General features: G+C 39.4%; 2 protein-coding genes across 6 annotated transcripts; both read left to right on the top strand.

The window, feature by feature from the left end:
• Positions 1-983: 983 nt before the first annotated feature.
• On the top strand, positions 984-7,894 carry ctl2b (CTLA-2-beta). 3 transcript variants are annotated; one of them, XM_045719375.1, is made up of 4 exons: positions 984-1,167; positions 6,619-6,720; positions 7,247-7,389; positions 7,628-7,894. In XM_045719375.1, exons 2-4 carry the CDS (start codon positions 6,663-6,665, stop codon positions 7,688-7,690), a joined length of 264 nt encoding a protein of 87 aa, XP_045575331.1. In that variant the 5' UTR covers positions 984-1,167; positions 6,619-6,662; the 3' UTR covers positions 7,691-7,894.
• Positions 7,895-22,243: 14,349 nt separating this feature from the next.
• Positions 22,244-25,380, top strand: LOC106609693 (crustapain). 3 transcript variants are annotated; one of them, XM_045714290.1, is made up of 4 exons: positions 22,244-22,428; positions 24,093-24,194; positions 24,720-24,862; positions 25,114-25,380. In XM_045714290.1, the coding sequence occupies exons 2-4, from the start codon at positions 24,137-24,139 to the stop codon at positions 25,174-25,176; spliced, it is 264 nt and encodes an 87-aa protein (XP_045570246.1). In that variant the 5' UTR covers positions 22,244-22,428; positions 24,093-24,136; the 3' UTR covers positions 25,177-25,380. The 3 variants fall into 3 exon arrangements, with proteins under 3 accessions (XP_045570246.1, XP_045570247.1, XP_045570251.1); XM_045714291.1 differs by having other exon boundaries at positions 22,354-22,839; XM_045714295.1 differs by having other exon boundaries at positions 22,383-22,782.
• The last annotated feature ends 666 nt before the right edge of the window (positions 25,381-26,046 follow it).

Consider the following 26,046-nt stretch of genomic DNA (forward strand, 5'->3'; position numbering starts at 1 on the left):
CCCTAGTTAAACCCCACCCTGCCTATTGTAAACCATTTCTCCATCCCATTCCCCTAGTTAAACCTCACCCTGCCTATTGTAAACCATTTCTCCATCCCATTCCCCTAGTTAAACCTCACCCTGCCTATTGTAAACCATTTCTCCATCCCATTCCCCTAGTTAAACCTCACCCTGCCTATTGTAAACCATTTCTCCATCCCATTCCCCTAGTTAAACCCCACCCTGCCTATTGTTTTGACTTGCTGTAATACAGAGATACAGACCGTTTAAAAACACACATTCCATCTTCATTGTGTCTTAATCGAAAATGAAACCATACTATATTCCTTTATTCATCCTTCCAATAAGGAAATAGCAATACTGGTATTAGGATTCTGATTGGGGTGACAAAACAAATACAAAACGGATTAAAAAAAAATATATAGGATCCAATCGGATGACTTTGATTTTCAATAGAAAAAAAGGTAGAACAATAGGATTCCAATAGGACTGATAGAGGTGACACAACATGAGAACCAGATGATAGTGTAACAGTGTAGGTTCCGTCCCTCTCTTCGCCCCAACCCGGGCTCAAACCAGGGACCCTTGCACACATCAACAACTGACACCCCACGAAGCATCGTTACCCATCGCGCCGCAAAAGCCGCGGCCCTTGCAACGCAAGGGGAAACCCTACTTCAAGTCTCAGAGCGAGTGACGTCACTGATTGAAACGCTATTAGTGCGCACCACCGTTAACTAACTAGCCATTTCACATCGGTACAATAGCCTAGTAAACAATACTCCGGTATATTCTATTGTGAACTGTCTGCGACTCGTTGTTGTTTCCTTGTTTACTCCTTAAAGATATTTTATGAAATCAAAGACTCAATTAACTGCAATACAAGCGCTTCTTGAAATAAGTACTCGTGTCGTCATATACTGTAGCAACGGATCGAGTTACAGTATCTCACCACACGGGCATCACGCTCCAAAGCATTACAGAGAATAAATACTTTTATAGATGGGTTATTTTTCATAGAAAGCAATGTGTTTTAAGCCAAACCCGTTCTATATGAATATATATCTATGGTACTGCGTCAGGAACAGGGCGGTACCATTTTCTAACTTTCATTTTGTCCGTTGGGTGTTTACAGGAGAAAATACCAGATTCACAGCTTTTCAGAAGGTATTTCTCATCGTTTTGTACAGTACAACCCAACTGTGCGCTAAACTTTGATATTATGATTGTTAGATTAATAATCCACAAAACGCTTACATCGAGTCAAGTGTAGTAAGGGTTTGTAGTGTTAGTAAATAGTAACCTACACACATAGTGCATCTGATAGGTATATTTATCCGATTCCATTTACCAAATACACTTTTGGCAGTTTACATGACAAATCTGGTGTTTCAATTATGAGAATAAAGGTTGGCAGCTAATGAGAGAATATAACATTGAGCAAAGAAATACGACTTCCTCTCCATTGACCACATACGTCACTTTTCCTCTGACGTCCGTCCCCCATCCCTCCCTTCGTTAGTGAGTATCTGCACTGCTTACTTGAAATCCTATTTTTGCTCCTGCACTCTGGAACAGGTAAGGGAAAATAACTATATTTTCTCTCACATAGAGTATGACAATATTGTCTGAGGATCGTTTTTACTAATAGCTTCATTAAAGGTAGAATCTTCAATATGTACAGCTGTTCCTTGGTCAATTTCCTGTGGGCTCCCGAGTGGCTCAGCAGTGTAAGGCTCTGCATCTCAGTGCTTGAGGCGTCACTACAGACCCTGGCTCAGCAGTGTAAGGCTCTGCATCTCAGTGCTTGAGGCGTCATTACAGACATCATGTTTAGAACCCAGGCTGTATCACACCAGCCGTGATTGGGAGTCCCATTGGGCGGTGCACAATTGGCCTGGCGTCGTCTGGGTTTGGCTGGTGTAGGCCGTCATTGTAAATAAGAACTTGTTCTTAAATTAACTGACTTGCCCAGTTAAATAAAACAGAAATCAATTAATGGTATACAGTGCCTTCAGAAACATTTTGTTGTGTTACTGCCTGAATTTGAAATGTATTAAATAGAGATTTTGTGTCACTGGCCTGCACACAATACCCCACAATGTCAAAGGTGTTTTTTTTTTTTTTTTTACAAATTAATAAAAAATGAAAATCTGAAATGTCTTGAGTCAATAAGTATTTAACCCCTTTGTTATGGCAAGCCTAGATATGCTCAGGAGTGCACATTTTCTTAACAAGTCACATAAGTTTCATGTTTTTAACATGATTTATGATTTTGAATGACTACCTCAACTCTGTACCCCACACATAAAATTAATAATATGTAAGTTCCCTCAGCCGAGCAGTGAATTTCAAACACAGATTCAACCACAAAGACCAGGGAGGTTTTCCAATGCCTCGCAAAGAAGGGCACCTATAGGTAGATGGGTAAAAAAGAAGAATCAGACATTGAATATCCCTTTGAGCATGTTGAAGTTGTTAATTACACTTTGGGTGTATTGATACACCATCCAATCACGACAAAGATACAGGCATCCTTTCTAACTCCGTTGCCGGAGAGGAAGGAAACCAATCAGAGATTTCACCATGAGGTCAATGGTGACTTTAAAACAGTTACAGAGTTTAAAAGCTGTGATGGGAGAAAACTGAGGATGGCTCAACAACATTGTAGTTACTCCACAATACTAACCTAAATGACAGAGTGAAAAGGAAGCCTGTACAGAATAAACAATATTCCAAAACATGCATTCTGTTGGCAACAAGTCACTGAAGTAAAACTGCAAATAATGTGGCAAAGAAATTAACTTTTATGTCCTGAATACAAAGCGTTTTGTTTGGGGCAAATACAGTTGAAGTCGGAAGTTTACATACACTTAGGTTGGAGTCATTAAAACTCGTTTTTCAACCACTCCACAAATTTCTTGTTAACAAACTATAATTTTGGCAAGTCGGTTAGGACATCTACTTTGTGCATGACACAAGTAATTTTTCCAACAATTGTTTACAGACAGATTATTTCACTTATAATTAACTGTATCCCAATTCCAGTGGGTCAGCAGTTTACATACACTAAGTTGACTGTGTCTTTAAACAGCGTGGAAAATTCCAGAAAAGATGTCATGGCTTTAGAAGCTTCTGATAGGCTAATTGACATAATTTGAGTCAACTGGAGGTGTACCTGTGGATGTATTTCAAGGCCTACTTTCAAACTCAGTGCCTCTTTGTTTGACAACATGGGAAAATCAAAAGAAATCAGCCAAGACCCCAGAAAAATAATTGTAGACCTCCACAAGTCTGGTTCGTCCTTTGGAGCAATTTCCAAATGCCTGAAGTAGAGGTCGACCGATTTATAATTTTTCAACGCCGTAACCGATACCGATTATTGGATGACCCAAAAAAAACGATACCGATTAATCGGACGACTTTAAAAAACATTTTTATTTGTAATAATGACAATTACAACAATACTGAATGAACACTTATTTTAACTTAATACATAAATAAAATCAATTTAGCCTCAAATAAATATTGAAACATGTTCAATTTGGTTTAAATAATGCAAAAACAAAGTGTTGGAGAAGAAAGTAAAAGTGCAATATGTGCCATGTAAGAAAGATAACGTTTAAGTTCCTTGCTCAGAACATGAGAACATATGAAAGCTGGTGGTTCCTTTTAACATGAGTCTTCAATATTTCCAGGTAAGAAGTTTTAGGTTGTAGTCATTATAGGAATTATAGGACTATTTCTCTCTATACTATTTGTATTTCATATACCTTTGACTATTGGATGCTGTTATAGGCCGTTTAGTATTGCCAGTGTAACAGTATAGCTTCTGTCCCTCTCTTCGCCCCTACCTGGGCTCAAACCAGGAACACATCGACAACAGCCACCCTCGAAGCAGCGTTACCCATGCAGAGCAAGGGGAACAACTACTCCAAGTCTCAGAGCGAGTAACGTTTGAAATGCTATTAGCGCGCACCCAGCTAACTAGCTAGCCATTTCACATCGGTTACACCAGCCTAATCTTGGTAGTTGACAGGCTTGAAGTCATAAACAGCACAATGCATTGCGAAGAGCTGCTGGCAAAACGCACAAAAGTGCTGTTTGAATGAATGCTTACGAGCCTGCTGGTGCCTACCACCGCTCAGTCAGACTGCTCTATCAAATCATAGACTTAATTATAATATGATAAACACACAGAAATACGAGCCTTAGGTCATTAATATGGTCGAATCCGGAAACTATCATCTCGAAAACAAAACATTTTTTTTCTTTCAGTGAAATACGGAACCGGTCCATATTTTATCTAACGGGTGGAATCCCTAAGTCTAAATATTCCTGTTACATTGCACAACCTTCAATGGTATGTCATAATTACGTAGAATTCTGGCAAATTAGTTCGCAACGAGCCAGGCAATGAACGCAAGAGCAGTGACACAATTTCATATTAGCAGGCAATATTAACTAAATATGCAGGTTTAAAAATATATACTTGTGTATTGATTTTAAAGAAAGGCATTGATGTTCATGGTTAGGTACATTGGTGCAACGACAGTGCTTTTTTCGCAAATGTGCTTGTTAAATCACCCGTTTGTCGAAGTAGGCTGTGATTCGATGAGAAATTAACAGGCACCGCATCGATCATATGCAACGCAGGACACGTTAGATAAACTAGTAATATCATCAACCATGTCTCCCCTGTGGCTCAGTTGGTAGAGCATGGTGTTTGCAACGCCAGCATGAAATGTATGCATTCACTACTGTAAGTCGCTCTGGATAAGAGCATCTACTAAAATGTAAATGTAAATATGTAGTTAACTAGTGATTATGTTAAGATTGATAGTTTTTTATAAGAAAAGTTTAATGCTAGCTAGCAACTTACCTTGGTTTCTTGCTGCCCTCGCGTAACAGGCTCCTTGTGGAGTGCAATGTAAGGCAGGTGGTTAGAGCATTGGACTAGTAACCAGAAGGTTGCAAAAACGAAACCCCGAATCCCCCCTGAACAAGGCAGTTAACCCCCGTTCCTAGGCCGCCATTGAAAATAAGAATGTGTTCTTAATCTGACTTGCCTAGTTAAATAAAGGTGTAAAACAAAATCACCAAAAAAAATCGTCAAATCGATGGCCAAAAATACAGATTACCGATTAATCGGTCGACCTCTAGCCTGAAGGTACTACGTTCATCGGTACAAACAATAGTATGCAAGTATAAATACCATGGGACTACGCAGCCGTCATTCCGCTCAGGAAGGAGACGCGTTCTGTCTCCTAGAGATGAACGTACTTTGGTGCGAAAAGTGCAAATCAATCCCAAAACAGAAGATGCTGGAGGAAACCGGTACCAAAGTATCTATTTCCACAATATAAAACGAGTCGAATATTGACATAACCTGAAGGCCGCTCAGCAAGGAAGAAGCCACTGCTCCAAAACCGCCATAAAAAAGCCAGACTACGGTTTGCAACTGCACATGGGGACAAAGATCGTACTTTTTGTAGAAATGTCCTCTGGTCTGATGAAACAAAAATAGAACTGTTTGGCCATAATGACCATCGTTATGTTTGGAGGAAAAAGGGAAGCTTGCAAGCCGAAGAACACCATCCCAACCATGAAGCACGAGGGTGGCAGCATCATGTTGTGGGGGTGCTTAGCTGTAGGAGGGACTGGTGCACTTCACAAAATAGATGGCATCCTGAGGAGGAAAATTACGTGGATATATTGAAGCAACATCTCAACACATCAGTCAGGAAGTTAAATCTTGGTCGCAAATGGGTCTTCCAAATGGACAATGACCCCAAGCATACTTCCAAAGTTGTGGCAAAATGGCTTGGGTCAAAATTCACCCAACTTATTGTGGGAAGCTTGTGGAAGGCTACCCGAAACGTTTGACCCAAGTTAAACAATTTAAAGGCAATGTTGCCAAATACTAATTGAGTGTATGTAAACTTCTGACCCACTGGGAATGTGATGACAGAAACAAAAGCTAAAATAAATTATTCTCTCTACTATTATTCTGACATTTCACATTCTTAAAATAAAGTGGTGATCCTAACTGACCTAAGACAGGGAATTTCCACTTGGATTAAATGTCAGGAATTGTGAAAAACTGCATTTAAATGTATTTGGCTAAGGTGTATGTGAACTTCCTACTTTAACTGTACACAACACATCACTGAGTACCACTCTTCATATTTTAAAGCATGGTGGTTATGGGTATGCATGTCATTGGCAAGGTATGGGGAATTTCTTTTAGGATATAAAAAAAAACAGAATCGCGCTAAGCAACGGTAAAATCCTACAGGAGAATCTGGTTGTCTGCTTTCCAACAGACACTGAGAGAAAAATTTACCTTTTCAGCAGGAGAATACAAATGTTAGAATGTGTCTTACACTTTGACATTAGAGTATTTTGTGTAAATTGTTGGGAATTACATCCATTTAAACTTTTTTTTGTTGTTGTCCAGGAGTGTGTATACTTTCTGAAGGCACCCATTGATTCATGAAGAATATAAAGCCTCATGAATTTAGAACTACTATTCATAAACTCACAATTTAGGATTGTGGCTTTAATAAAAATAGTTGCACATAATCACATAGGACATAATTTGTCATGTTTTTTCAGTTTGAAGCTTCTTCTGTTCTGCCTGGTTGTGGCTGTGAGTGAATATGGCAAGTGAACGTCAAGATGTGGACAAAGAGTTTGAAGAGTGGAAAGAAGAACATGGTAATAATGATAGGTTAAATAAGATCCATTAAATTGTTGTAAGCATCAAGATTACCAGTGTGCTGGAGTTTTTCTTTTGTTTGAGTACACTTTTTTTCTCTGTGTACCTGATAGAATGTGATTGCTTTCTTATAATACATTTTTTTTTTTTCAGTGTCACACAATTTGGTTACACAGCCCATATGGGCTTATAAAACACAGGGGTGTGCTTGTGTCAATTGCTTGTGCTACAAAACTCAAAACAAAATTAGATTTGTTTTATGCATAATTGATAATTGTAGCATGTACCCCACTCTCACATGATCATGATAAGATTAATTCACACAGACAATACATGTTTCCTTCTCCCCAGGCTTTGAATTTTTTGCGGGGCTGTATCAAATACGCCCTGTCGGAAAAACAATCCTAGCCTGTGTTCGTCATGTAGACAGAACACTTCAATACAACACGAAGAATACAGTGATGAGACTGAAAATCTTGTACAAAGTACTTATAATTCTCATTTACAGAATGTGTGTATTTACAGGGAAGAAGTACAAATCCAAGGAGGAGGAAGCCAAGCGCAAGAAGATCTGGCTAGAGTGTAGGACCAGGGTCATAGAACACAACAAGAAATATGACAGTGGAGAGTCAACCTTCGAATGTGGCTTGAACCAAATGTCTGACTTGGTATGTTACCATTTACACCAAGTCATTCTTCTTCTTTCTGACATAACTAGGATTTGTTAGAGTAGCCTGGGTACCAGTCAGTTTTAATGATTGAATTCATTGAATTCTTGTTTGATTGGTACCCCAACACTTTTAAACATTGTGTTCATGAATGCATCCCTGGGTTTCATACAGTATGCTGCTGTATTCTGAAAAAGTGCTTTGTGCCGTCTATGAGCGTCTCTCTACTTTCTCACAGGAACATCATGAGATCTGCTGTGGTGGCAGGAGGAGCTGTCGGGACGAGAAGAATGATAGTTAGGTCTCAAAGTTTCTGTCTTTCTGACATAGAAACAACACGAGGTCTGTGGCTGCATGATGAATAAGTAGGTCCAAATGCTTGTTTTACAACAAGAGGACATTGTAATATGGAGGAAATATACACAAAATAAGAAAGAAATAGTTGACAAAACCTTTGAACTTTATACATTTAATTTACAGTAAATAAAGTTGAAAGGCAGCTTTACTGTTGGCATTTTGTTGTTACTTTATGGTAAGAAATGCTTTTTCACAATGTAATGTGCATAGGGTGCGTGGCTGTGCGTGCGTGTGTGTGTGCGTGCGTGCGTGCGTGCGTGCGTGCGTGTGTGTGTGTGTGTGCGTGCGTGCGTGTAGTTTCGGTCATGATGAGTCAAGGTACACTAAGTTGAATTGGGGGAAATCTTCCACAATCACAAAACTCCCTTTCTGAGAAGTGAGTGAATCTTTCAACCCTTAGTCATCAAATTGGACTGGTCATGTACACATACAGTGCATACAGAATGTATTCAGACCTCTTGACTTTATCCACATTTTGTTGCATTACAGCCTTATTCTAAAATGGACTAAATTGTTATTTTCCTCATCAATTTACACACAATACCCCATAATGACAAAACAAAAAAAAACGTTTTTTAGAACATTTTGCAAATCTATTACAAATAAAAAATGGAAATATCACATTTACGTAAATATTCAGACCCTGCACTCAGTACTTTGTTGAAGCACCGGTGGCAGCGATTACAGCCTCAAGTCTTCTTGGGTATGATGCAACAAGCTTGGCACACCTGTATTTGGGGAGTTTATCCCATTCTTCTCTGCAGATCCTCTCAAGTTCTGTCAGGTTGGATGGGGAGCGATGTTGCACAGCTATTTTCAGGTCTCTTCAGAGATGTTAGATCGGGTTCAAATCTGGGCTCTGGCTGGGCCACTCAAGGACATTCAGAGACATCCCGAAGCCACTCTTGCATTGTCTTGGCTGTGTGCTTTGGGTCGTTGTCCTGTTGGAAGGTAAACCTTCACCCCAGTCTGAAGTCCTGAGTGCTCTGGAGCAGGTTTTAATCAAGAATCTCTCTGTACTTTGCTCCGTTTATCTTTCCCTTATTCCTGACTGGTCTCCTAGCCTCTGCCGCTGAAAAACATCCCCTCACCACCATGCTTCACCGTAGGGATGGTGCCAGGTTTCCTCCAGACGTGACGCTTGGCATTCAGGCCAAAGAGTTCAATCTTGATTTCATCAGACCAGAGAATCTTGTTTCTCATGATCTGAGAGTCCTTTAGCTGCCTTTTGGCAACTCCAAGTGGGCTGTCATGTGGCTTATACTGAGGAGTGGCTTCCGTCTGGCCACTCTACCATAAAGGCCTGATTGGTGGAGTGCTGCAGATATGGTTGTCCTTTTGGAAGGTTCTCCCATCTCCACAGAGAAACTCGGGAGCTCTGTCAGAATGCCCATCAGGTTCTTGGTCAGCTACCTGACTAAGGCCCTTCTCCCCCGATTGCTCAGTTTGGCCGGGTGGCCAGCTGTATGAAGAGTATTGGTGGTTCCAAACTTCTTCCATTTAATAATGGATGGAGGCCACTGTTCTTGGGTACTTTCAATGCTGCTGACATTTTTTTGGTACCCTTTCCTAGATCTGTGCCTCGACACAATCCTGTTTAGAAGCTCTACGGACAATTCCTTCGACCTCATGGCTCGGTTTTTGCTCTGACATACGCTGTCAACTGTGAGACCTTGTATAAACATTACCAAAAATCTGTTTTTGCTTTGTCATTTTAGGGTAATGTGTTTAGTTTGATGAGGATTATTATTTTTTTAATCCATTTTACAGTCAAGTTGTACTGTAACAAAATGTGGAAAAGGTCAAGGGGTCTGAATACTTTCCAAATGCATAGTGACATCAGAAAGTGTTCACACCCCTCAACTTTTTCCACATTTTGTTGTGTTCGGCCTAATTTTAAAATGGAATAATTTGAGATTTTTGTTCCGCTGGCCTACCCCATAAAGTCATAGTGGAATTACAGTACCAGTCAAAGGTTTGGACACACCTACTCATTGAAGGCTTTTTCTTTATTTTTTACTATTTTCTATAAACAAATCTTAATATATTTGAGTTTTGAGATTGGTCAAAGTAGCCACCCTTTGCCTTGATGACCGCTTTGCACACTCTTGGCGTTCTCTCTTCATGAGGTAGTCACCTAGCATGCGTTTTAATTAACAGGTGTGCCTTGTTAAAAGTTAATTTGGAATTTATTTCCTTCTTTCTGCGTATGAGCCAATCAATTAAGTTGTAACAAGGTAGGGTGGTATACACAAGATAGCCCTATTTGGGAAAATACAAAGTTCATATTATGGCAAGAACAGCTCAAATAAGCAAAGAGAAATGACAGTCCATCAATGCTTCACAGAGTTCAAGTAACAGACACATCGCAACATCATCTGTTCAAAGGAGACTGCGTAAATCAGGCCTTCATGGTCGAATTGCTGCAAAGAAACCACTACTAACGGACACCAATAAGAACAAGAGACTTGCTTGGGCCAAGAAACATGAGCAATGGACAATAGACTGGTGGAAATATTTTGTTTGCTCTGATGAGTCCAAATGTGACATTTTTGGTTCCAACCTCCGTGCAGAGTAGGTGAATGGATGATCTCTGCACATGTGGTTCCCGCCGTGAAGCATGGAGTAGGAGGTGTGATGGTGTGTGGGTGCTTTGCTGGTGACACTGTCTGTGATTTATTTAGAATTCAAGGCACGCTTAACCAGCATGGCTACCACAGCATTCTGCAGCGATACGCCATCCCACCTGGTTTGCACTTAGTGGGACTATCATTAGTTTTTCAACAGGACAATGACCCAACACACCTCCAGGCTGTGCAAGGGCTATTTGAGCAAGAAGGAGAGTGATGGAGTGCTGCATGAGATGACCTGGCCCCCACAATCACCCAACCTCAACCAAATTGAGATGGTTTGGGATGAGATGGACCGCAAAGTGAAGGAAAAGCAGCCAACAAGTGCTCAGCATATGTGGGAAACGGTGGTATGACAGAAAGAGAGGAGAGAGGTATATACATCTGGCCTGAGAAACAGTGGTGTTACAGAAAGAGAGCGAGAGAAATACAAGAGTCGAAAGAAAGTGAGAGAGAGAGGGAAGGAAAGGAGGGGAGCGAAGCAAATTAATTGGTTTGGTTAAAGCCTCCTCGAATTGTGGAAGATAATGTGGTCTCACAAAAGACAATTAATGGCAATCAATTTAAATCTGTTTTACCTATCCCATAGAAACCAATAGGGCGTTTTAATTTGCCTTTTTGATTCCAAGCATATCCTACCAAAGAGGGAGTCCAGTCCACGGCATGAGGAGTGGGATGAGCGAAAACATCCGGAGGTGTTGTTGGAAGCAGTAACTAACCACACATAGTTCTATCAATGAAGACAAAAGGAGAGAGACTGAGCAGGAAAGCAGGAAACTATACTGTATTAATGAATGTGGTGTTTTAAAGGGGGAAACAACAAGGAACTGAAGTATCCCACAGCAACCGTTTGAACCAGCCACGCTACTTACTGTACTATACACAGTACTACACATACTCGTTAGGCAGGCTTCATGATCTGATTGTATTAGTGTATTGAGCTCTGTGGTTGACGTGTAGACTGCATTTATACAAGCAGCCCAATTCATGTCTTTTGCCCAATTGTTGGCAAAAACTCTAATCTGATTGGTCAAAAGGCAAACGATCAGAATTGGGCTGCCTGTGTAAACGCAGCCATACAGTATAGGCTTACACCACAGGAGGTCGTGGCACCTTAATTGGGGAGGACGGGCTCGTGGTAACGACTAGAATGATTGGAATGGTATCAGATACATGAAACACATGGTTTCCATGGTTTCCATGTGTTTGATGCCGTTCCGATCGCTCCGTTCCAGCCATTATTTTGAGCCGTCCTCCCCTGAGCAGCCTCCACTGGCTTACATTCAGCAGATTGGCTTCAGGGCCTTTTACATGATTTACATGATATTTGAATATTTATGTTTATATTTACATTATATTTTTATATTTGTGTTTATATTTACATGATAGAGCTCAACTTTAAATCTCAGAGGAATTGTACCTTGGTAATGTCTAGTGCACAATCTGTGTTCAGTAGATTAGAAACACAGTTTGGCCTTCTAGCACATGTATGTACAAGAGGCTAAACCAACTATCCTTCAGAGTGGGCTAAATTGAGCCATTTGTTACATTCAGCGTCCCTCTGTCAAAGGAAATATAGTATTCTATCTAAAAGCATTGTCTACATATATTTCAGGATGTTGTGTATCCCTGGAAATAATCAGAATTCGTGTAAACATTACAGATTTTGAAAACATCCCACTGGAAACAGATGTCAATTCGACCTCTATTCCACATTGGTTCAACGTCATTTCATTGGAATGACGTGGAAACAGGGAGCAATCAAGTACAGATTTAACTGAATGACAACAGAGACCGAATAGAATACTTAATTTTATTGAATCGTTTGGGGTAGGAGTAGCGTATAAATACCTGCTATGCTGATGAGGTATTATTATAAACACTACCATAGATACCTGCTATGCTGATGAGGTATTATTATAAACACTACCATAGATACCTGCTATACTGATGATGTATTATTATAAAAACTACCATAGATACCTGCTATGCTGATGAGGTATTATTATAAACACTACCATAGATACCTGCTATACTGATGAGGTAACATTATAAACACTACCATAGATACCTGGTATACTGATGAGGTAACATTATAAACACTACCAGAGATACCTGGTATACTGATGAGGTATTATTATAAACACTACCATAGATACCTGCTATGCTGATGAAGTATTATTATAAACACTACCATAGATACCTGGTATACTGATGAGGTATTATTATAAACACTACCATAGATACCTGCTATACTGATGAGGTAACATTATAAACACTACCATAGATACCTGGTATACTGATGAGGTATTATTATAAAACACTACCATAGATACCTGGTATACTGATGAGGTATTATTATAAACACTACCATAGATACCTGGTATACTGATGAGGTAACATTATAAACACTACCATAGATACCTGCTATACTGATGAGGTAACATTATAAACACTACCATAGATACCTGCTATGCTGATGAGGTAACATTATAAACACTACCATAGATACCTGCTATACTGATGCGGTAACATTATAAAAACTACCATAGATACCTGGTATACTGATGAGGTATTATTATAAACACTACCATAGATACCTGCTATACTGATGAAATAATCAGAATTCGTGTAAACATTACAGATTTTGAAAACATCCCACTGGAAACAGATGTCAATTCGACCTCTATTCCACATTTGTTCAACGTCATTTCATTGGAATGACGTGGAAACAGGGAGCAATCAAGTACAGATTTAACTGAATGACAACAGAGACCGAATAGAATACTTAATTTTATTGAATCGTTTGGGGTAGGAGTAGCGTATAAATACCTGCTATGCTGATGAGGTTTTATTATAAACACTACCATAGATACCTGCTATGCTGATGAGGTATTATTATAAACACTACCATAGATACCTGCTATGCTGATGAGGTATTATTATAAACACTACCATAGATACCTGCTTTACTGATGAGGTATTATTATAAACACTAACATAGATACCTGGAATACTGATGAGGTATTATTATAAACACTACCATAGATACCTGCTATACTGATGAGGTATTATTATAAACACTACCATAGATACCTGCTATACTGATGAGGTAACATTATAAACGCTACCATAGATACCTGCTATACTGATGAGGTAATATTATAAAACACTACCATAGATACCTGGTATACTGATGAGGTATTATTATAAACACTACCATAGATACCTGCTATACTGATGAGGTAACATTATAAACACTACCATAGATACCTGGTATACTGATGAGGTATTATTATAAAACACTACCATAGATACCTGCTATACTGATGAGGTAACATTATAAACACTACCATAGATACCTGCTATACTGATGAGGTATTATTATAAACACTACCATAGATACCTGCTATACTGATGAGGTATTATTATAAACACTACCATAGATACCTGCTATACTGATGAGGTAACATTATAAACACTACCATAGATACCTGGTATACTGATGAGGTAACATTATAAACACTACCATAGATACCTGCTATACTGATGAGGTATTATTATAAACACTACCATAGATACCTGCTATGCTGATGAAGTATTATTATAAACACTACCATAGATACCTGGTATACTGATGAGGTATTATTATAAACACTACCATAGATACCTGCTATACTGATGAGGTAACATTGTAAACACTACCATAGATACCTGGTATACTGATGAGGTAACATTATAAACACTACCATAGTTACCTGCTATACTGATGAGGTATTATTATAAACACTACCATAGATACCTGGTACACTGATGAGGTAACATTATAAACACTACCATAGATACCTGCTATACTGATGAGGTAACATTATAAACACTACCATAGATACCTGCTATGCTGATGAGGTAACATTATAAACACTACCATAGATACCTGCTATACAGATGAGGTAACATTATAAAAACTACCATAGATACCTGCTATACTGATGAGGAAACATTATAAACACTACCATAGATACCTGCTATACTGATGAGGTAACATTATAAACACTACCATAGATACCTGCTATACTGATGAGGTAACATTATAAACACTCCCATAGATACCTGCTATGCTGATGAGGTAACATTATAAACACTACCATAGATACCTGCTATGCTGATGAGGTAGTATTATAAACACTACCATAGATACCTGCTATGCTGATGAGGTATTATTATAAACACTACCATAGATACCTGCTATGCTGATGAGGTAACATTATAAACACTCCCATTGATACTTGCTATGCGGTTCCAAAAGTATTACAATTATACAATGACTTTGAGGTCAAAGTGCATATTGTCAGCTTTAATTTGGGTTTGTTTTCATCCATATCTGGTGAACCATTTAGAAATGACATTTTTTTATACATACAGATGAAGTCGGAAGTTTACATATACTTGGGTTGGAGTCATTAAAACTCGTTTTTCAACCACTCCACCAATTTCTTGTTAACAAACTATAGTTTTGGCAAGTCGGTTAGGACATCTACTTTGTGCATGACACAAGTAATTTTTCCAACAATTGTTTACAGACAGATTATTTCACTTATAATTCACTGTATCACAATTCCAGTGGGTCAGAAGTTTACATACACTAAGTTGACTGTACCTTTAAACAGTTTGGAAAATTCCAGAAAAGATGTCATGGCTTTAGAAGTTTCTGATAGGCTAATTGACATAATTTGAGTCAACTGGAGGTGTACCTGTGGATGTATTTCAAGGCCTACCTTCAGACTCAGTGCCTCTTTGCTTGACATCATGAGAAAATCAAAAGAAATCAGCCAAGACCTCAGATAAAGAATTGTGACCTCCACAAGTCTGGTTCATCCTTGGGAGCAATTACCAAACGCCTGAAGGTACCACGTTCATCGGTACAAACGATAGTACGCAAGTATAAATACCATGGGACCACGCAGCCGTCATACCGCTCAGGAAGGAGACGTGTTCTGTCTCCTAAAGATTAACGTACTTGGTGCAAAGGACCAAAGGATCTTGTGAAGATGCTGGAGGAAACGGGTACAAAAGTATCTATATCCACAGTAAAACGAGTCCCACATCAACATAACCTGAAAGGCCGCTCAGCAAGGAAGAAGCCACTGCTCTAAAACCGCCATAAAAAAGCCAGACTACGGTTTGCAACTGCACATGGGGACAAAGATCGTACTTTTTGGAGACATGTCCTCTGGTCTGATGAAGCAAAAATAGAACCGTTTGGCCATAATGACCATCATTATGTTTGGATGAAAAAGGGGGAGGTTTGCAAGCCGAAGAAAACCCTCCCAACCGTGAAGCACGGGGGTGGCAGCATCATGTTGTGGGGGTGCTTTGCTGCAGGAGGGCCTGGTGCACTTCACAAAATAGATAGCATCATGAGGGAAGAAAATGATGTGGATATATTGAAGCAACATCTCAAGACATCAGTCAGGATATTAAATCTTGGTCGCAAATGGGTCTTCCAAATGGACAATGACCACAAGCATACTTCCAAAGTTGTGGCAAAATGGCTTAAGGACAACAAAGTCAAGGTATTGGAGTGGCCATCACAAAGCCCTGACCTCAATCCTATCGACAATTTGTTGGCAGAACTGAAAAAGCGTGTCGAGCAAGGAGGCCTACAAACCTCACTCAGTTACACCAGCTCTGTCAGGAGATTCACCCAACTTATTGTGGGAAGCTTGTGGAAGGCTACCTGAAACTTTTGACCCAAGTTAAACAATTTAAAGGCAATGCTACCAAATATGAATTGAGTGTATGTAAACTTCTGACCCACTGGGAATGTGATGAAAGAATTAAAACCTGAAATAACATTTCATTTCACATTCTTAAAATAAAGTGGTGATCCTAACTGACCTAAGACAGGGAACTTTTACTAGGATTAAATGTCAGGAATTGTGAAAAACTGAGTTTAAATGTATTTGGCTAAGGTGTATGTAAACTTCCCACTTCAACTGTATATCCAAATGTAAATGATTAGTGTGATAGATGTCATGTCTCACCATGTTACCTTAGTCAAATGGCTAAGGTGTATGTAAACTTCCCACTTCAACTGTATATCCAAATGTAAATGATTAGTGTGATAGATGTCATGTCTCACCATGTTACCTTAGTCAAATGTTCATTCAATGCTCTAAACTACACAATTACTGGGATTGTACTTTTGAAACTTTATCTGAGGTGCTTTAAATGAACCTGCAGCCTTGTCCCTTGATAGCTGTCTTTGGTATTCCAGAAGACTTGCTCTCCTTGGACCCCACACATGCCGATACTGTTGCTTTTACATCCTTATTAGCTCGACGTAGAATTATTCTCCAGTGGAAGTCTGCTCAGCCCCCCTCTACTTCTCAATGGCTCAACGATGTAATGTCCTTCCTAAAGCTTGAGAAAATGAAGTATTCTCTATGGGGTTCCAATGATACATTTGTTAGAAAATGGCAACCATTTATATCATACTTTAACGGCTTGCGGAGGCTCCCCTCCGATGAGATTCTTTAAGGTTTCCCTGTAGGCATTACCAGTAGTCATTACATAATAGTTATAGTCATCAATATAATGCTATCCAGTCCAAGCAAGTTTGTCTAAGGTTTACTTATCATTTATTTATTTCTGTGTTTGTATTTTGGATCTGTATTGAGTTGTTTGTATTAATGGCCATGTACTCTTATAATCTCCACCTAGAACAGCCAGAAGTGGACTGGCCAAACCTTAGATCCTTGTTCCTCTCTAGGTTTCTTCCTAGGCTCCGGCCTTTCTGGAGAGCTTTTCCTAGCCACCGTGCTTCAACATCTGCATTGCTTGCTGTTTGGGGTTTTAGGGTGGGTTTCTGTATAAGCACTTTGTGACATCTGATGATGTAAAAACGGCTTTATAAATACATTTGAATTTGAATTTGGTGGCAGCTGCAGAGAAATATTTGGGCATACGAGATTTGACTGCAGAAGAGTTCCAGGGTGTGTTGAGTGGTGGTGTCCCGTCCTCCCAGGCCGTTGGCATGGTGCAGGAGCAGATAGGGTCAAATTAGTGGAATGGGGTAGTGGGTTTTTAATGACTGTAGGGTTAGTTGGAAGGGTGTCTTTTTCATAAAGTATAATGGATTTATCATATAGTCCAGTTGGGAGCGGTAATGCAACATATTGGATGCCAACCGTGGTTAAATCCCAAAGAAGAAGAAGAACAACAGTTAGGCTGATCCGATTTAGCAAGGAAATTCAGGGGGGGTCATGAAAGAAAATGGCGGACAAGGAAAAAAGAAAGAAAGTGGAACATATTAAAAATAAATATGGAGTGGGGGGTTGCAGAAACCTTCTGGAAGATCTGGTGAAGGAGAAGATGGTGAATAAGGAAAAAATGAGAAAAGTAGAAAATGTTTTGATGGAATATGGAATGAAGGATCAAACAGAATTTTTGGAAGAGTTGGAGAAGGAAATTGAAAGTGACAAGAGTGAGAATGAATTAAATGTGGTGTCAGGTTGGGTGGAGAAGAGGTTGTGGACTGTTGACTTGGTGAGAGCACTTCGAAGTGGATTAGTGATGATTTATTGTGTTTTTTCAGTCCAGAGTGTGCGGGCGCTCCGGATCAAGGAAATAGGGACAAAAAATGTGACTTTCTTTGTTCTCCACAGCAGGGCGCCATTGAAAGGAGTGACGTTAAGTGTTGAGGAGGATCAGTTGAAATTGAAGATTCCCGGTGTCTGTGTTGCCCGCCGTTTTGGTGCGACACAGATCCGATGGAGAGCGTGGGGAAACGGAGGAGAGTATTTGGCCAACAAGGTCAAGTTATCCCGTGAGAGCTTTTGTTCCTGAACATACTACAGTGTTTTAGTTGTCAAGTTTATGTTGCAGCAGTGTGTAGAGAATGGTTACCACAAGTGTTCGGAATACATTGAGCTTGTTGACAAAACAGACCATTGGAAGTGTTTTCACATGGACATTTATTTAAGGTCTGCGGTGGGTCTGTGTAAGCTATGCACTTATATTGGAGACCGGTTTATAGCAGTGAATGTCATCTATTAATTTACTGTTATAGTATTTCTAAGTAGCAACCATTTAACAGCCAGGGAAACTAATTGTTCTCACTTTATGATAGAACATTCTGTTTTTTTCTGCCTGACTGTGGCACTCTTTCCTTGAAATGTTAGGATTTTCTTGTGATCACAACAAAACTATTTATTTTACTCAAATAGAGATATAATTACATAGTATTTTCTATGAAAAGATGAGCCTGGCTGAGAATAGGACATTCAGTTTTCTGCCTGAGTGTGGCGCTGTTTACCACAATTTTTTAATTATTTTGTGACCTGGACAAATCTACTTATTTTACTCAACTAGAGATTTAAATAAATGGTGTTTATTTAAAAAGATGGACAGTTTCCTCACCTTATTCTCCTTGTGGTTATCCATGGTTGTTGGTTATTTACCAGGTAACAAAAAGTGAAAAGGAAACAAGGGCTGAAGCAATAGATTCCTTACATTACTCAACTAGAGGTTTAAATAAATGGTGTTTCTTTGAAAAAATGGGCCTGGCTAAAATGAAAATACATTAAGGTGAAAAGATCCACACACACAGAGGCTGATTCTTTTTCTGCACATCTCCTTGTTTACAATGCTGGTTGCTATGGTTAACACACATGCAGGACATTGAATGGTTCCTGAATAGACTCAGTAAAGTAACATAAGTAGTCCTACAGTATCACAGCCAGGTCAAACAGGTGGAGTAGTCCTACAGTATCACAGCCAGGTCAAACAGGTGGAGTAGTCCTACAGTATCACAGCCAGGTCAAACAGGTGGAGTAGTCCTACAGTATCACAGCCAGGTCAAACAGGTGGAGTAGTCCTACAGTATCACAGCCAGGTCAAACAGGTGTAGTAGTCCTACAGTATCACAGCCAGGTCAAACAGGTGGAGTAGTCCTACAGTATCACAGCCAGGTCAAACAGGTGGAGTAGTCCTACAGTATCACAGCCAGGTCAAACAGGTGGAATAGTCCTACAGTATCAAGGCCAGGTCAAACAGGTGTGTTAGTCAGATTATACTGTGTCCAACACGATTGACTATTCTCTACCCCTAATGCGTGTGGTGTGCTAATCTTAGCCATTCCTAAGGCCGAGGTATTTTGTCAGTTACCAAAAAGAGCTACTTATTCAGGGAAAAGTTATGGGAAATAGGGTGCCCTTTGGGACTCATTCCACCTGTCGAGCCTCCCCCTGCCTATTGTAAACCATTTCTCCATCCCATTCCCCTAGTTAAACCTCACCCTGCCTATTGTAAACCATTTCTCCATCCCATTCCCCTAGTTAAACCCCACCCTGCCTATTGTAAACCATTTCTCCATCCCATTCCCCTAGTTAAACCCCACCCTGCCTATTGTAAACCATTTCTCCATCCCATTCCCCTAGTTAAACCCCACCCTGCCTATTGTAAACCATTTCTCCATCCCATTCCCCTAGTTAAACCCCACCCTGCCTATTGTAAACCATTTCTCCATCCCATTCCCCTAGTTAAACCCCACCCTGCCTATTGTAAACCATTTCTCCATCCCATTACCCTAGTTAAACCTCACCCTGCCTATTGTAAACCATTTCTCCATCCCATTCCCCTAGTTAAACCCCACCCTGCCTATTGTAAACCATTTCTCCATCCCATTCCCCTAGTTAAACCCCACCCTGCCTATTGTAAACCATTTCTCCATCCCATTCCCCTATTTAAACCCCACCCTGCCTATTGTAAACCATTTCTCCATCCCATTCCCCTAGTTAAACCTCACCCTGCCTATTGTAAACCATTTCTCCATCACATTCCCCTAGTTAAACCCCACCCTGCCTATTGTAAACCATTTCTCCATCCCATTCCCCTAGTTAAACCCCACCCTGCCTATTGTAAACCATTTCTCCATCCCATTCCCCTAGTTAAACCCCACCCTGCCTATTGTAAACCATTTCTCCATCCCATTCCCCTAGTTAAACACCACCCTGCCTATTGTAAACCATTTCTCCATCCCATTCCCCTAGTTAAACCCCACCCTGCCTATTGTAAACCATTTCTCCATCACATTCCTCTAGTTAAGCATATTAAAGGGAGAGGCTGTGACTATAAATGATGTAAATTAAAAACTTCCTTTATTGTGTATGTATGTCCCTTTTGAAGGTTTGATAAAAACGTTCATTCAGCCAAGAAATCCATATTTTCAATTATGGAATATTAAACAGACTGAACAGTCATGTACTAATGAGATAAATTAGATTAAACAGACTGAACAGTCATGTACTAATGAGATCAATTAGTTAAACAGACTGAACAGTCATGTACTAATGAGATAAATTAGTTAAACAGACTGAACAGTCATGTACTAATGAGATAAATTAGATTAAACAGACTGAACAGTCATGTACTAATGAGATAAATTAGATTAAACAGACTGAACAGTCATGTACTAATGAGATAAATTAGATTAAACAGACTGAACAGTCATGTACTAATGAGATAAATTAGATTAAACAGACTGAACAGTCATGTACTAATGAGATAAATTAGTTAAACAGACTGAACAGTCATGTACCAATGAGATGAATTAGATTAAACAGACTGAACAGTCATGTACTAATGAGATAAATTAGATTAAACAGACTGAACAGTCATGTACTAATGAGATAAATTAGATTAAACAGACTGAACAGTCATGTACTAATGAGATAAATTAGTTAAACAGACTGAACAGTCATGTACTAATGAGATAAATTAGATTAAACAGACTGAACAGTCATGTACTAATGAGATAAATTAGTTAAACAGACTGAACAGTCATGTACCAATGAGATAAATTAGTTAAACAGACTGAACAGTCATGTACTAATGAGATAAATTAGATTAAACAGACTGAACAGTCATGTACCAATGAGATGAATTAGATTAAACAGACTGAACAGTCATGTACCAATGAGATGAATTAGTTGCCAACTTGCCATTCAGCCTCATCTAGCCTTGTCATGGAATAACAGACAAAATACCTGACAAAATACCTCAGCCTTAGGAAATCATTAGGGAAAGAAGTCACACTTCCAGTTGGCACTAATGTTTTTTTGACTTGCTGTAATACAGAGATACAGACCGTTTAAAAACACACATTCCATCTTCATTGTGTCTTAATCGAAAATGAAACCATACTATATTCCTTTATTCATCCTTCCAATAAGGAAATAGCAATACTGGTATTAGGATTCTGATTGGGGTGACAAAACAAATACAAAACGGATTAAAAAAAATATATAGGATCCAATCGGATGACTTTGATTTTCAATAGAAAAAAAGGTAGAACAATAGGATTCCAATAGGACTGATAGAGGTGACACAACATGAGAACCAGATGATAGTGTAACAGTGTAGGTTCCGTCCCTCTCTTCGCCCCAACCCGGGCTCAAACCAGGGACCCTTGCACACATCAACAACTGACACCCCACGAAGCATCGTTACCCATCGCGCCGCAAAAGCCGCGGCCCTTGCAACGCAAGGGGAAACCCTACTTCAAGTCTCAGAGCGAGTGACGTCACTGATTGAAACGCTATTAGTGCGCACCACCGTTAACTAACTAGCCATTTCACATCGGTACAATAGCCTAGTAAACAATACTCCGGTATATTCTATTGTGAACTGTCTGCGACTCGTTGTTGTTTCCTTGTTTACTCCTTAAAGATATTTTATGAAATCAAAGACTCAATTAACTGCAATACAAGCGCTTCTTGAAATAAGTACTCGTGTCGTCATATACTGTAGCAACGGATCGAGTTACAGTATCTCACCACACGGGCATCACGCTCCAAAGCATTACAGAGAATAAATACTTTTATAGATGGGTTATTTTTCATAGAAAGCAATGTGTTTTAAGCCAAACCCGTTCTATATGAATATATATCTATGGTACTGCGTCAGGAACAGGGCGGTACCATTTTCTAACTTTCATTTTGTCCGTTGGGTGTTTACAGGAGAAAATACCAGATTCACAGCTTTTCAGAAGGTATTTCTCATCGTTTTGTACAGTACAACCCAACTGTGCGCTAAACTTTGATATTATGATTGTTAGATTAATAATCCACAAAACGCTTACATCGAGTCAAGTGTAGTAAGGGTTTGTAGTGTTAGTAAATAGTAACCTACACACATAGTGCATCTGATAGGTATATTTATCCGATTCCATTTACCAAATACACTTTTGGCAGTTTACATGACAAATCTGGTGTTTCAATTATGAGAATAAAGGTTGGCAGCTAATGAGAGAATATAACATTGAGCAAAGAAATACGACTTCCTCTCCATTGACCACATACGTCACTTTTCCTCTGACGTCCGTCCCCCATCCCTCCCTTCGTTAGTGAGTATCTGCACTGCTTACTTGAAATCCTATTTTTGCTCCTGCACTCTGGAACAGGTAAGGGAAAATAACTATATTTTCTCTCACATAGAGTATGACAATATTGTCTGAGGATCGTTTTTACTAATAGCTTCATTAAAGGTAGAATCTTCAGTATGTACAGCTGTTCCATGGTCAATTCCCTGTGGGCTCCCGAGTGGCACAGCAGTGTAAGACTCTGCATCTCAGTGCTTGAGGCGTCACTACAGACACCCTGGTTAGATCCAGGCTTGCAAGCCGAAGAACACCATCCCAACCATGAAGCACGAGGGTGGCAGCATCATGTTGTGGGGGTGCTTTGCTGCAGGAGGGACTGGTGCACTTCACAAAATAGATGGCAACCTGAGGAGGAAAATCACGTGGATATATTGAAGCAACATCTCAAGACATCAGTCAGGAAGTTAAATCTTGGTCGCAAATGGGTCTTTCAAATGGACAGTGACCCCAAGCATACTTCCAAAGTTGTGGCAAAATGGCTTGGGTCAAAATTCACCCAACTTATTGTGGGAAGCTTGTGGAAGGCTACCTGAAACGTTTGACCCAAGTTAAACAATTTAAAGGCAATGTTGCCAAATACTAATTGAGTGTATGTAAACTTCTGACCCACTGGGAATGTGATGACAGAAACAAAAGCTAAAATAAATTATTCTCTCTACTATTATTCTGACATTTCACATTCTTAAAATAAAGTGGTGATCCTAACTGACCTAAGACAGGGAATTTCCACTTGGATTAAATGTCAGGAATTGTGAAAAACTGCATTTAAATGTATTTGGCTAAGGTGTATGTGAACTTCCTACTTTAACTGTACACAACACATCACTGAGTACCACTCTTCATATTTTAAAGCATGGTGGTTATGGGTATGCATGTCATTGGCAAGGTATGGGGAATTTCTTTTAGGATATAAAAAAAAACAGAATCGCGCTAAGCAACGGTAAAATCCTACAGGAGAATCTGGTTGTCTGCTTTCCAACAGACACTGAGAGAAAAATTCACCTTTTCAGCAGGAGAATACAAATGTTAGAATGTGTCTTACACTTTGACATTAGAGTATTTTGTGTAAATTGTTGGGAATTACATCCATTTAAACTTTTTTTTGTTGTTGTCCAGGAGTGTGTATACTTTCTGAAGGCACCCATTGATTCATGAAGAATATAAAGCCTCATGAATTTAGAACTACTATTCATAAACTCACAATTTAGGATTGTGGCTTTAATAAAAATAGTTGCACATAATCACATAGGACATAATTTGTCATGTTTTTTCAGTTTGAAGCTTCTTCTGTTCTGCCTGGTTGTGGCTGTGAGTGAATATGGCAAGTGAACGTCAAGATGTGGACAAAGAGTTTGAAGAGTGGAAAGAAGAACATGGTAATAATGATAGGTTAAATAAGATCCATTAAATTGTTGTAAGCATCAAGATTACCAGTGTGCTGGAGTTTTTCTTTTGTTTGAGTACACTTTTTTCTCTGTGTACCTGATAGAATGTGATTGCTTTCTTATAATACATTTTTTTTTTTTCAGTGTCACACAATTTGGTTACACAGCCCATATGGGCTTATAAAACACAGGGGTGTGCTTGTGTCAATTGCTTGTGCTACAAAACTCAAAACAAAATTAGATTTGTTTTATGCATAATTGATAATTGTAGCATGTACCCCACTCTCACATGATCATGATAAGATTAATTCACACAGACAATACATGTTTCCTTCTCCCCAGGCTTTGAATTTTTTGCGGGGCTGTATCAAATACGCCCTGTCGGAAAAACAATCCTAGCCTGTGTTCGTCATGTAGACAGAACACTTCAATACAACACGAAGAATACAGTGATGAGACTGAAAATCTTGTACAAAGTACTTATAATTCTCATTTACAGAATGTGTGTATTTACAGGGAAGAAGTACAAATCCAAGGAGGAGGAAGCCAAGCGCAAGAAGATCTGGCTAGAGTGTAGGACCAGGGTCATAGAACACAACAAGAAATATGACAGTGGAGAGTCAACCTTCGAATGTGGCTTGAACCAAATGTCTGACTTGGTATGTTACCATTTACACCAAGTCATTCTTCTTCTTTCTGACATAACTAGGATTTGTTAGAGTAGCCTGGGTACCAGTCAGTTTTAATGATTGAATTCATTGAATTCTTGTTTGATTGGTACCCCAACGTTTTTTTCTAACACTTTTAAACATTGTGTTCATGAATGCATCCCTGGGTTTCATACAGTATGCTGCTGTATTCTGAAAAAGTGCTTTGTGCCGTCTATGAGCGTCTCTCTACTTTCTCACAGGAACATCATGAGATCTGCTGTGGTGGCAGGAGGAGCTGTCGGGACGAGAAGAATGATAGTTAGGTCTCAAAGTTTCTGTCTTTCTGACATAGAAACAACACGAGGTCTGTGGCTGCATGATGAATAAGTAGGTCCAAATGCTTGTTTTACAACAAGAGGACATTGTAATATGGAGGAAATATACACAAAATAAGAAAGAAATAGTTGACAAAACCTTTGAACTTTATACATTTAATTTACAGTAAATAAAGTTGAAAGGCAGCTTTACTGTTGGCATTTTGTTGTTACTTTATGGTAAGAAATGCTTTTCACAATGTAATGTGCATAGGGTGCGTGGCTGTGCGTGCGTGCGTGCGTGTGCATGCGTGCGTGTGCGTGCGTGTGCGTGCGTGTGTGTGTGTGTGTGTGTGTGTGTGTGTGTGTGTGTGTGTGTGTGTGTGTGTGTGTGTGTGTGTAGTTCCGGTCATGATGAGTCAAGGTACACTAAGTAGAATTGGGGGAAATCTTCCACAATCACAAAGTTCCCTTTCTGAGAAGTGAGTGAATCTTTCAACTCTTAGTCATCAAATTGGACTGGTCATGTACACATACAGTGCATACAGAATGTATTCAGACCTCTTGACTTTATCCACATTTTGTTGCATTACAGCCTTATTCTAAAATGGACTAAATTGTTATTTTTCTCATCAATTTACACACAATACCCCATAATGACAAAAAAAAAAAAAAACGTTTTTCAGAAAATTTTGCAAATCTATTACAAATAAATAATGGAAATATCACATTTACGTAAGTATTCAGACCCTGCACTCAGTACTTTGTTGAAGAACCGGTGGCAGCGATTACAGCCTCAAGTCTTCTTGGGTATGATGCAACAAGCTTGGCACACCTGTATTTGGGGAGTTGATCCCATTCTTCTCTGCAGATCCTCTC

Source organism: Salmo salar, chromosome ssa01 (genome assembly GCF_905237065.1).
Source record: "Salmo salar chromosome ssa01, Ssal_v3.1, whole genome shotgun sequence".
Lineage (NCBI taxonomy): Eukaryota > Metazoa > Chordata > Actinopteri > Salmoniformes > Salmonidae > Salmo > Salmo salar.